Source organism: Lycium ferocissimum, chromosome 3, assembly GCF_029784015.1.
Source record: "Lycium ferocissimum isolate CSIRO_LF1 chromosome 3, AGI_CSIRO_Lferr_CH_V1, whole genome shotgun sequence".
In the NCBI taxonomy this organism is placed as follows: Eukaryota; Viridiplantae; Streptophyta; class Magnoliopsida; order Solanales; family Solanaceae; genus Lycium; species Lycium ferocissimum.
Genome location: NC_081344.1, coordinates 9215657 through 9228015, shown reverse-complemented (window position 1 = coordinate 9228015; position 12359 = coordinate 9215657). Strand labels below are relative to the sequence as shown.

The 12359-nt window shown below is 35.2% G+C and overlaps 1 protein-coding gene and 1 long non-coding RNA gene across 2 annotated transcripts; both read right to left on the bottom strand.

Annotated features, from left to right (window-relative positions):
- Positions 1-879: 879 nt before the first annotated feature.
- LOC132049606 (uncharacterized) lies at positions 880-2314 on the bottom strand. The gene is made up of 2 exons (XR_009413127.1): positions 2008-2314; positions 880-1913 (listed from the first exon to the last, which is right to left on the bottom strand). It is a non-coding gene; the product is annotated as an uncharacterized LOC132049606 (long non-coding RNA).
- A 46-nt stretch (positions 2315-2360) lies between these two features.
- LOC132049605 (CBL-interacting serine/threonine-protein kinase 14-like) lies at positions 2361-4136 on the bottom strand. The gene has a single exon (XM_059440475.1). It carries the CDS (start codon positions 3769-3771, stop codon positions 2476-2478), a length of 1296 nt encoding a protein of 431 aa, XP_059296458.1. The 5' UTR covers positions 3772-4136; the 3' UTR covers positions 2361-2475.
- Between the last annotated feature and the right edge of the window lie 8223 nt (positions 4137-12359).

Sequence of the window (12359 nt, the reverse complement as noted above, 5' to 3'; positions counted from 1 at the left end):
TTTTTTGCCGAGGGTGTTTGGGTGAATATCCAGCCACCCACGTAGATGCCCTCTGCTCGGTGCACAAACATCTTGTGTTATCTGAGTCCGAAAAAAGGCCACACCTCAAAAGGTATGATGTAAACAGTCTAACCTAATGCAAACATTAGTGACTGCTTCCGCCGCTTACTTCATAATGAGTGAGAAATTTTATAGAATCATTTTATTTTAATTAGATGGTAACTAGTCGTATAAATTATCTATTCAAATTTCACAGGGACAATAGAATTTTTAGTCCCTCAATTATCGCTGAGTTATGATTTTGGTATGATTTTGGTTCTTATAATATGCGATTTAACATATTTAACCTTTAATTAATAAAAATGCGTACTTTTAGTCCGTTTATTTAGGAAATATGACATTTTTGAACTATTTTTAAAACTAAATTACCCTCAAATATTAAGTAATTGAATCTGAATTTGCTATTGTTATCTCATCTCTTTCTTTTTTCCTACCTCCCCTATGAAGGGAATTAAAAATAAGTTGCTTCGAAGTTGAAGGGGCTCGTGCATCCACTACGTCTATATTTGTGTAATTTCACGCATAAAGAGGAAGATTTGAAACTTATCATACAAATTTAACATTAAACATGATAAATTATAAAATGCCACGATTGATAATGCGATAAATTTGTGAAAGGTCACAAGCAAAAGGATTCGGAATGCATCACTTCAATTAATTAAATGTTTAAAGTGCTTAGCCAAATATCACTAAAACCAAATTCAAACTTCGCCACTAAATTAGGAACCAAAACTGCTATATATTATGTAATAAAAATAATACAAGGACAAAATAGGATCGTTGATGAAATTTCCTTGTTCCACTATTTTCTCTCATATAAAACAAGACAATCTGATAACGACCTTCTCTTACCAATTGGAGAGTTAAATAGGAAAATGCAAATCCTTCTCTCTGTCATTTCAAACTATCCAGAAAAGGATATTCCTAAAGAAGTTCAGGATCTCATTAATCATTTTACTCTGAAAAATGAGATTATTAGGAAATTGGAGTATCCGGTAAATATTATATACACATAACCGGGTAATTCTGCCCCTCTATATCTTATGTTTATAGAGAGAAAAAAATACAATACTATGATACATTCTACTAACTCTTCACATAATAATAGGTGTACAGCAGGTTATGCCAAACCCGACATGGTAATTGAATTCCTATTTGCAAAAATGGAGTAGTTAAGTTCTTCTCTTCTTGCCCCTTTAGAAACTTGTCCAATTACGTGTGCAGAAACTAGTCCTAACATCACCGTCTCGACACACATTCCTCAGGGTACTCAACAACTAGAGTCATCTCTCTTTCTCCTTTTAGCTTTAATCGGTCGAATAGCTTATTCAAACGTTGTGAACTCATTCCTGCCTTTGCAATGCCAGCACAGCTTGTGCCACAGAGAAAGTAGATCAACAACATAGCCAGTGTAATCCCACAAGTAGATTGTGCGACAATAAAGGGGAGTGCCCTATCTACCGAGAGAATGTAGGCAAACTCAAAAAAGGAGTGGCTTCTGTCCTTAAACAAAGCACCAGTCAGCTTTTGCTCCTAGCTTTGTCGAAAAGATTATGGACCAACTCAAATCTAGAAACTCCAATGAGTAGAAAAAAACTGTTTGACAGGTGCATAGCGGTGAAGTCAAGAGATTTTCGAAAATCTCTGTTTCCTGTGCTATCAAGAAAACCGAATAGCAGGAAATCTGAATTTTATGATAAAAAACGCTGTAATAATAACTGGACCATGAAGGAGGTGGAATTTACCAAATCAGTTGAATGTTAAAAAGCCAATTGGCCTCTTCAGCTACCGGAAACATGTCCTTCCCCAACACATCTTGTGAACCCAGTCTTGCCTTTGCAATACTGGCACATCTTGTGTCACAGAGAAAGTAGATCAACAACAACATACCCAGTGTAATCCCACAAGTAGATCATGAGCAAATAAAGGGGAGTTCCCTATCTCTACCTAAAGAATGCAGGCAAACTCAAAAAAGGAGCGATTTCCTTCCTTAAACAAAGCACCCTTCAGCTTTTGCTCCTAGCTTTGTTGAAAAGATTTTGGTCCAACTCAATCTAGAAGTTTAATGAGTGGAAAAAAATGTTCGAAAGGTGCATAAGGGTGAAGTCAAGAGATTTTCGAAATCTCTTTCCTGCGCTATCAAGAAAAACCAATAGCAGGAAATCTGAATTCATGATAGAGAACGCTGTAATAACAATTAGACCATAAGAGGTGAAATTTACCACATCAGTTGAGTGTTAAAAAGCCAACTGACCTCTTCTGGGGCACATTTTAAACCTATGTCATTTCGTACCTTCAAAATGTCATTAGGAAAATGGATTCTCCAAAATTAGCGTATTTTTGGAGAATCCGATAAGGGTACGACATCAAAAGTGAAAAGTCCCCGCAACTTAGGTGGAAACCTATCCGTCCGGTTCATAAAAAAAATTCACTCAACTGCGGCTTAAATTTCTGTTTCCATATATCTCGATCAGGTCCAGCCCCAATCTCCTTTCTTTTAACTTCTACAATTACCACTTGCTCCGTTAACCGGTTAATCTGCATTACCAACACAAATTTCCCATTTTTCCCTTCAACCCTCACGGCAGCGCCATTTTTTCCAGTAACTCTCATTCCTTCCGCTTTCGCAACCTCTTCAATCCTCTGCTTTATGCTCTCTGCTGACTCTGCTGAAACAAACCGTTCAACATCCACCGTATCTTTGCCTCCTAAACTCTTCAACAATCCAGACAGATTAACACCTGATGATAACGAGATTATATGAAACGCATTCAGCAACTCGGATCCACTATTTTTCAACTCGAATTCCTCATCGATACACAATTTCACCTCTTTATAACCTTTTTTAAACCACGGATCGTTCCTGATCTGCTCAATCGATATCCTCGTCTCAGGATTCGTGTCCAGGAGCCGTGTAAGCAACATTTTTAACCCGTGCGAAGTCCATTTAGGGCAACGAAACTCGCCTTTATAGATTTTTCGATACATAGCCATTAAATTTGAATCAGTAAATGGCAAATAACCAGCATTAAGCACAAAAAGGATTATTCCACACGACCAAATATCAATCTTAGCTCCATTATATCCTTTTTTCTCAAGTATTTCAGGTGCCACGTAAGCAGGAGTACCACAAAGCGTATGGAGCAATCCATCGGGTCGGATCTGATCCGAAACCGCACTTAACCCGAAATCCGTTACTTTAAGATCCCAATTTTCGTCTAGCAATAGGTTTTCAAGCTTTAGATCTCGATGATACACGCCACGAGAGTGACAATAATCAACGGCTGAGATTAATTGTTGAAAATATCTACGGCTGAGATCTTCGCTGAATCGACCTTTGGTTACCTTTGTAAAAAGCTCTCCACCTTTAGCGAATTCCATTACGTAATAGATCTTTGTTTTCGTCGCTAAAACTTCGTGTAGGCGCACGATATGAGGATGACGCAACCGGCGCATGATAGCAATCTCACGCTTAACGTGCTCCGTGAAACCGCCTTTTAATATCTTAGCCTTGTTTACGGTTTTAATTGCAACGCTTTGTCTTGTTCTAATGTCTCTTGCATGATATACCTTTGCAAAAGCACCACAACCTAAGAGTTTTCCGACATCGTATTTTCCGAATAGGTTAAGCTTCAAATCTCCGGTAGCGGCGGTGGCGATGGCAGTGGTTGATGAGGATGAACTGCTTTCCTCAGGTAAGATCTCTGGCATTACTTTCTTCTTCTTTTTTGCGTCGAGCAATTTAAAATTGTTCGACGAGAGAGGGTTGCTCAGATGATAAGCACTCGGGACATGAAGAGTAATAGCTAGAACAAAGGGGATCAAATTGCTAGAAAATGAGAAAAATCAGGCAGATAATACTTGATTGAAACTATAGATGATCAATTAATTCCAGAAAATACCGCATAGTGTGAATTTAAGTGTTAATTTGAGGGGTCAACGGGAAAAGCTTTGATATTTTCTTTTTTGGTAAAAGGATTATAGAAAAAAGTAGAGGTTGGGAGAGGGTAGGCGAGTAGGGGTAATAGACCGACGTGTTCAAATTAACCACGTTGTTCGTTTTAGTTGAAAAAAACACAAGTGATAAGAGGATGTTCTGCCAATTGCAGATCTAACGCAAAGACAAATTAATTGATAATCACGTGGATCATGAGGGTAAACAGAAATGATTGAACTCGAAAGTTCTAAAAATGTACTCCCGTATTAATTATCTTGTTTCGCTTTTTGAGAGTCAAGTTGATTAATTTTTGAAGCTAAATTAAATTAAATTAATTCAATGTTTTAAAATTATAATTTAGACATTCAAAAACTATACGAAAAGTACTATAAGTTGTAATTCTTCTCATATCAATATGGTGAAAAAATATATCTCAAAATATTGATCAAAGTTTATACAGTTTGACTTAAAAAAAAAAAAAAGTGGACAAATAATATGGAACGGAGGAAGTACAATATATTATATAACTAAGGGTAGGAGATTGAAAGTGGTAAAATTAAATCATAAAAATGTGATATGTCTAATTCGTCCAAGTTTGGATATTGTTCATTTTCACCAGTCTAAAACTTATATAAAATTGAAATATGTAATCTATATGAGAGATATTGTTAAAATATTTTTAATTTTCTTGTTTGATATGATGTATATGTCATAATAAGAAATGTTTTTATTTGCTTTGTTTGATAATTAGACAAATTATAAGAAAACAAACAAAAATTAAAACTTGATAATAGTTCGACGGGTTGGATTATGACTCGCTTGTTTATTAATTCAACTAATTTTGACTCACTAAATTCTACCCAGTCCGTTTATTGACAGTCATACTAAGGTGTGTAGTGGAATGATTGAAATTCCTCTGTATCCTTAACCAAAGTTTCATATTCGAATTCTAAAGTAAAATCTCCAAAATGAAAAACTTCTCTAAAGTTTAATAATCTTTCCATTTCTTTTTTCTACATCAATAGCAAATAAACAAAAAATATATATTATTATGATGTCTGTATATATAAATAGACATTTGTCAGTAATTATTTTGGTGAGCGAATGTACAAAATAAAAAGTCCCAATTATCTATCCATACATATCGGTGGATCCAATCCGACGCCCCTAAAAGAGGTTAAGTCAAAATATAAAAGCAGATGGCATAACGTAAACTTGAAATACATTCCATTAATTAAGTTTTGATAGAGAAATTTCAAGAAGCTCAAGCACGACTCCATGGTTTCCAATTTAATACAATTATTTAAATTTAAAAGAGTCAAACACATAGGTCTATGGTCATGTTTTTGTTACTCCTCCACCTTCCAATTCTATTTTCTATTTCTACTAATTAATACAAAGAGAAAAAGGGTCAAAAATACATCTTAAGTATCACTTTTTTTTAGTTCTCTACCCGAACTATCAGTGTGAGAGTTTTCTACTTAAACTACCATCAACTAATTTGCAAAACATACCTCAACTATCAGTTATTCACTTTTCCTACCTGATAATTAAGGTGTGTTTTGGCTGGACATACTAATGGGTCACATTCTCATCAAATACAGTTTTGACTGGACCTTTTTTTTTTTTTTGGACAATATAAAAAGTACAAAATCTGTCATGAAGATAAATTGCTTAAATTTACGAAGAGCAAAACTATACGTGCATTTTCCTTAATCATGTCTGTACATTTAATTTCCCCTTGTATAAATATAGCACAGCATGATGATATATATGATCCAACCGACACGATTAGTTAGTGAAGTTCAATTCAATTCGGTTATTTTAAAGCGTACCTTATCGCTTCCAGGACTCATCTAGTCAGGCGCTCTCTCTAATAAGCCTAATTGTTAAGATCATATGATAGTGACGGTTGAGCAACCTAAAAACTTTACTTCAGTAGGACACGATTTTGCTTTATGAAGTATTTTGAAAAGAATATTACTAGCATGGAACATCAATCAATTAAGACAAACACCAGATCATGAGCAAGCTCAGCACCATATCCGCACAATCAAACTTGGGTTTCACAATTTTGCTAAAGAATAGGAGTTACTTAATGGCATAAAGCAAGAGGAATATTCCTGGTGTCAATCCAGTTTCAGCTATAAGCGAAGAGCTCAACTGAATTTTCCACATACAAGGAATAATATTTCCAATCCAGTTTCAGCCAAATGCAAATGAGTTTATGAAATGCAATTTTCCTTGCCAATCGTGACACTGAAACGCATCTAACAGAAGTCTTTTCCAGCCTAGCATTACAACAAGGTCCATGCTGTTGTTTCAAACACGAATCTGAAACACAGGAAATGGTAAAATGTCAGTTTTGGCACACATTTCCTTCTTGGAAAATGGAGAAGCAGGTCACTGCGAGAAACCACTCAAAAGAGAATTTAGGAGAAAACAAGACCTATTAAGATGATCAGATATTGCTAAGGACATTTTAAGAAACAAAGAGGCACTCTTTGCTATAAGATTCATGACATAACAGTCCTTTGTAACTTTTATTATTGATATCCTTCAATACGGAAGGTTTTCACGGAAAGGAACAATTATCCTATGAAGTGAAAATAATGAGAAGTGTGTCTATCAAGAAACTTATATAGATCTCTGCCCTATACGAGACTTGGGATTTGTTCCTTGAGAGTTTTCAATTCACTAAGCAGTAAACGAGATAAAGATAAGTAGGATGATTTAAAAACAGCATTTACGGGGAAAAGAAAAAAACAATCCAGAGAATTATATTGAGTAACCTACCAAATTTTGTATAGTCAATAATCATCTATCTATATCTATATAAATATATAAAGCTGGGATTAGTAGCGGTGACGTGGCATTCTCTTAGCCTTGGAAAGGCATTTATCTTTTTTGTCCTTTTTTTTGCCTTTTATTCTATTTTTCCGTAATTATTAATTCCCTTTTTTTCCAAAACAAAAAATGAAATGTTGCCGTAACTGAAATGCTGAGACAGTTACAGCCTTTTACATAATGGTCATAATGAACGTTGCAAATGTAAGTTCCTTCCAAAACAAAGCATCAAACGGAGCCATACAAAAATGACGGAACGTTTATAATCATTATATATATATATATATATATATATATATATATATATATATATATATATATATATATATTATTGATGTTGCAAAGGTGAAACTCCACAGAATTGGTATTCAATTAATCAAACGTTGCCTTCTGTGTCTTCATACCCCATCTTTTATCCATTTTAACATTGGTCTCAATAAATCCACCATAATTCTCCACCAAGAATCCGCAAGATAGCCAAGCTAACATGGAAAAAAGGTGTTCTTGCTTGCCATCCATTATAGATCAGTGTTATAAAGTTTATTTTTGTTTCCTTCTCTTTTACCCGGTAAAAAGATTCGTTTTACATTAGTTTAACTTTTTGTGCTTTTTTATCGTTTTAGTGGACCATCTCTTATAGTTCCTTCCTTTCTACATTTTTTTGTGGAAGTTGTTGATTGTGGAGGGTCTATTGATAGAAAGGAACGGATTGTCTGGTTTTATGAAGTAAAGGATTCCCTAGGGAGGGGAAAAATTTGAAGGGCAAAAGAGATGAAAATGGAAAAGACAGTGATACAAATTGTAACTTGATTACATCATTGAGAAGTAGCCAAAATTGGTGGCCATGCTTTTGTTCTCTTTGCTAATTCATTTGAAGTTTCTTCTTATCTTTGTTTTGAGTTTCGCATAAGGAATAGTTTTTGAATGAAAGTTAAACTACCTATGTCACGCCCCGAACCATGGCCTGGGCGTAACACGACACTCGGCTTGATCGTACGCGACCAGCGAACCACACTTTGCCAATCATCATGAGGCATACATGAAAGGAAATATAACGTGAAGTGCATAATGAGCTTTTATAAAACATAGTAAGTCATAATATTAAACATAAGTACTTGGTTAAGTCATGAATGCGGACAATATCATAAATGAGCCAAACCGGCTAACCAACTCTGGAAGTCTAACAGGACACTTGTCCTGTCTATAAAACCTCTAACATGAGTCTGAAACACGTAACATACTTGCTGGGACAAGGCCCCCATCATACCTTTAGATGCAAAACTAAATAAAGAAAGACAATGTCTAAACCCCGAACGAGACGGGGCTCACCAATAAGTTCCGGTACGTGCGCATCCTAATGAGCGAGAGGCGACGTCCGTAAATCCGTACCGCATCGTGAAATGCAGCCCCGGGAAATAAAGGGAATGTCGGCCAGACATCGAATGTGATCGGTATGTAAAGCAACCGAAAGAAATAACATGGGACATGGAATAACATGATAAGAACTGAAACTGAAAACCTGGACATGAACATGAGCATGAGTATGGATACATCTATATATATATAACATAAGTAAAACATGATAAGTAGGGAGAGCATTTCATAAACCGACAACATGATATCACCACGTGGATACGTGAGTCCGTACCTCGCCGACCGGCGAGCCCCCGATACTTGCCACGGTATAAGGTGCGGTAACGTGCCCGATGGATCCATTCGAATGAAATTAAGGAATCGTCCTAACCGGGCGAGCGATCCTTGTCCTCTAAGTGGCTACATAGTTTAGGCTATCCGAGCCTTCTCGGTAATTCGTGCAACTCCCAAAAACATGAACATGATATAATTGGCGTTAAGCCCATGATTTTCGTGAATTAACTTGTACTTGTCTTGTAATCATGATTTCACGAAATAACTTGTAAACATGGCTTCATGAAATAACTTGTAAACATGATTTCATGAAATAACTTGTATTTAGCATGTATGTATCTTGAGTCATGGCATGAAGATAGTTATATAATACAATTGCATGAAAACTTGTAGACATGGAGGATATTCATGAAATAAGTATTTTTATTTAAAACATCGTACGCAAGAACCCATGGAATACAAGATATGGGTTTTCATGGATTACGGATTCTCAATAATCATAAAGAAATATTAAGAACTCAATGATGGAATTATAACAATTCATACATAATACAATCATGGACATGGACCTAGGGTTATCATGAGCATGATATAGAAACCCTAGTTTTAGTAGAAAATCATAATTTTTGGATTATGAGGCGTGGGGAAGAACAATGATGTTCCCACACGTAGATAGTAACTCTACATACCTGGTAATGCTCCAAACTTGAATTAAAAACTCTAAGTTTGAAGAGGATTTCCAAAATCTTGACACTACTAAAAAAATAGGATTTAGCGACGGACGAATTCCGTAGCTAAACAATAAAATCCGTTACTAATCCTTTAACGACGTTAGCGACGTATATCTATTAGCTACGAGCAATATAGCGACGGATTAGCGACAAGGTTCGTAGCTATTTCCAGTTTTTTTTGTAGTGTGAATTCTTGAACCTTGAGATGGGTTTTCTTGAAAACCCTAGTTTATGAATTATGATTTCTTGTTTACATTACAAGGATATGTATTAGAATTGACTTGGAATAATTAGAGTAGCTTACTTGTGTTCTTGTTGATGGAAAAGGGTAGAGGTCGTTCTAGGGCTTGAAGGAATGAAAAATAATGATTTGAACTGATATGGACGAATATATATCGTTTTAAAAATTGAATCTTACCCTCGGTAAATACGGCCTTATTTTGAAAGACGGGCCGTATTTTGAAATACGGTCCGTATTCCGTATGGACTGCACTGCGTCTCTTCAGTAAAATGGTCATAACTCTTTGTACAGATGTCCGTTTGACCCCTATAATATACCGTTGGAAAGGTATTTCAAAGCTCTACAACTTTAATCAAGGAAGTTTTCTCAAATTCCAAATACATTTTGAAATACGGGCCGTATTTTGAAGTATGGTCCATATTTAACAATGTAACATCCAAATGCCAAATGCCAAATTCCAGAATGCTCAGAAATCTTTGGTACCAGTTTACATTTTGAAATACGGCTCGTATACTGAAATATGGTCACTGTTCATGGGCGTAAACCCCCATCTTACAACTGAACAAGGAAATTCCAATTCCCACATTCTTTATCTAATTTTCTAAGTCTAGGATCATGGTCAAAGCTTAGGTTAAAGGTACGAGGTGTTACAACCTAATGAAGTGAAAAGTTTACCAAAAAACTGTATCCTAAACCAACTAAACATCAAGAGCAGCATACAGTTTGCTGTAGACACCAAGAAACTGAATATACAAAGCAACCTGGGTTAAAAATAGTAAATCATCAATGACCTTTGAAGAATCCCAGTAGCCCTGATATTGGACTGTTTGCTTAAGCATAGTTGCCTTTATTACTTTTGAAAGTATCAGTATTCTTTTCACTTGCAAGAATGTGTGTTTAGCTACTACGTCAAACTTAAAACCTTGCACATAATTCTTATGCAGCAATGACGAATATTATGGTGTTCTCATAATTCTTCTCTAGGAAGTTTTTGAAGTAGGCTACAACTACAGCTGCTGAGGACCCTCAACTGCCAACAAGATGGTGGAGGTTGCGTTACTGCATCACCTTTTACTAATACCAGCTTTTGTCAATATGTAAATGACATGTAAACATCCTATGTAAACAATATATACTTCAGCTATGCATATGCAGTTCTTTCTTCGCCCGACTTTATATTACCCATTGACAGGTTCAGTTCACATTAAAATTTTATTTCAGCACATAAGTAATCATAACACACAAAACTGCATGCAATACCACTTGCACCAATACATATTGGTAAATATTGGGCCCGTGCGTGCACGGGCTATCACCATCTAGTATATTAAAATATATAAAATAGGAGTCACGTGCGTTTTAATTTGGCCACCAAGCCACCAAATCGTAGCCTTTCAAGTTGAGGCGGTGGATAACTACACGGTCAGGATTAAATATTTGAAATAAACAAATATTTCCCATAAATATAAGGGCACGAATCCAAACTCATTCGTTCATCTTTCTTGCTTCTCTTCACTTTCTCTGTTTTCTTTCTCTTTCCCCACCATGGATTATTATCATTTTGGCACACCCTCTCTTGATTAACACCGTGCTTGAACCTCTTGAAGAAGTGATTGAACATGTAACTGGACAAAAAAGGAAAAGGACATCTCGAAAGAGGGTTATCAATGCTGGAATTGTGTTTGGGGACCTTGAGTTGGAGGAGGTTGCTGATGGTGCATTAGGGTTTGAGACCCTGAGTTAGAGGAGGTTGCTGATGGTGCATTGGGGTTTGGGATCCTGAGTTGGAGGAGGTCGCTGATGGTGCATAAAGGTGTTGCCCCCGTGCGTCCAGTCCTACCAGGACATAAACGTGCCGAACAAACGTCATATTTCCTCCGAGGGTTGCTGACGAGTTGGGGCCATGTGTCGAGTCTATCGAGGACTCTGCTTTAGTCCCTCAAGAGTCAAAGATCTCCACTAAAGCATCTGCTTTAGTCCCTCAAGAGTCAAAGATCCCCAAAATTTTTATTATTATATAGTCATTATTACGTGCTTATAAACTTGAATGCAAAAATTAGTACCACGTGTCTTATTAATTATATGACTTAGGGATTCCTACAAGTTGATAAAATATTAACTATTTGGTGTGATACAGTACCTTGGTTCTTGTTTCCAAAAATCTTATTGGTAGATATAAAGAATTAAGTAGTTTAATTCATAGTTCTAAAATATTAGACAAAGTTCATTTGTCATTTAATTAAAAACTTACACATTTAGTTTTTGTACTACATTCCTAATATAGTGTGTGTGTATATAAAATTAATATTGATTCAATTACCAAAAGCTAGAAACGTTTAGATAAATGGAAAAATGACAAAGGGTACCTACTTAAAACTCTTTATTACAAAATATTTAGATAGTTTTCCCGATTTACAAAACATAACGATATTTTACGAAACATGACGGATTTTCATATATTTTTTGTTTTTCAATTTTTTTCAGAAAATAATTTGTTTTAAAAAAAATAACTTTTTTTTAAAAATAATTTTTTTTTAAAAAAATCTATTTTTAAAAAAAAATTAATTTTTTTTTTTGCTCAAAGGCTTAAAAAATTACCTCAAATTTTTGTGTATGGAAGTTGTATGAAATCTGTATGTGTGAGCGAAATTTTTAATATAGTTTTCATATACAAAATTGTGAGCGAAAACTTTAAGCCTTGAATATTGTATGAAAGTTGTTACAATGTTATTGTAGTTGTATTAATTTTTCAGAAACCTAATATGAACTTTATAAACGAAAAATGTGAATGAAATTCTAAGTCTTGAGCGAGATATACAGATTTCATACCATTCTCATACATAAAATTTTGAGCGTAATATTTAAGCCTTAATCAAGATATACACATTTCATACGT

Excerpts from the sequence above, each read along its gene's own strand:
- LOC132049605 (XM_059440475.1), bottom strand. The coding sequence starts at position 3,771 with ATGCCAGAGATCTTACCTGAGGAAAGCAGTTCATCCTCATCAACCACT.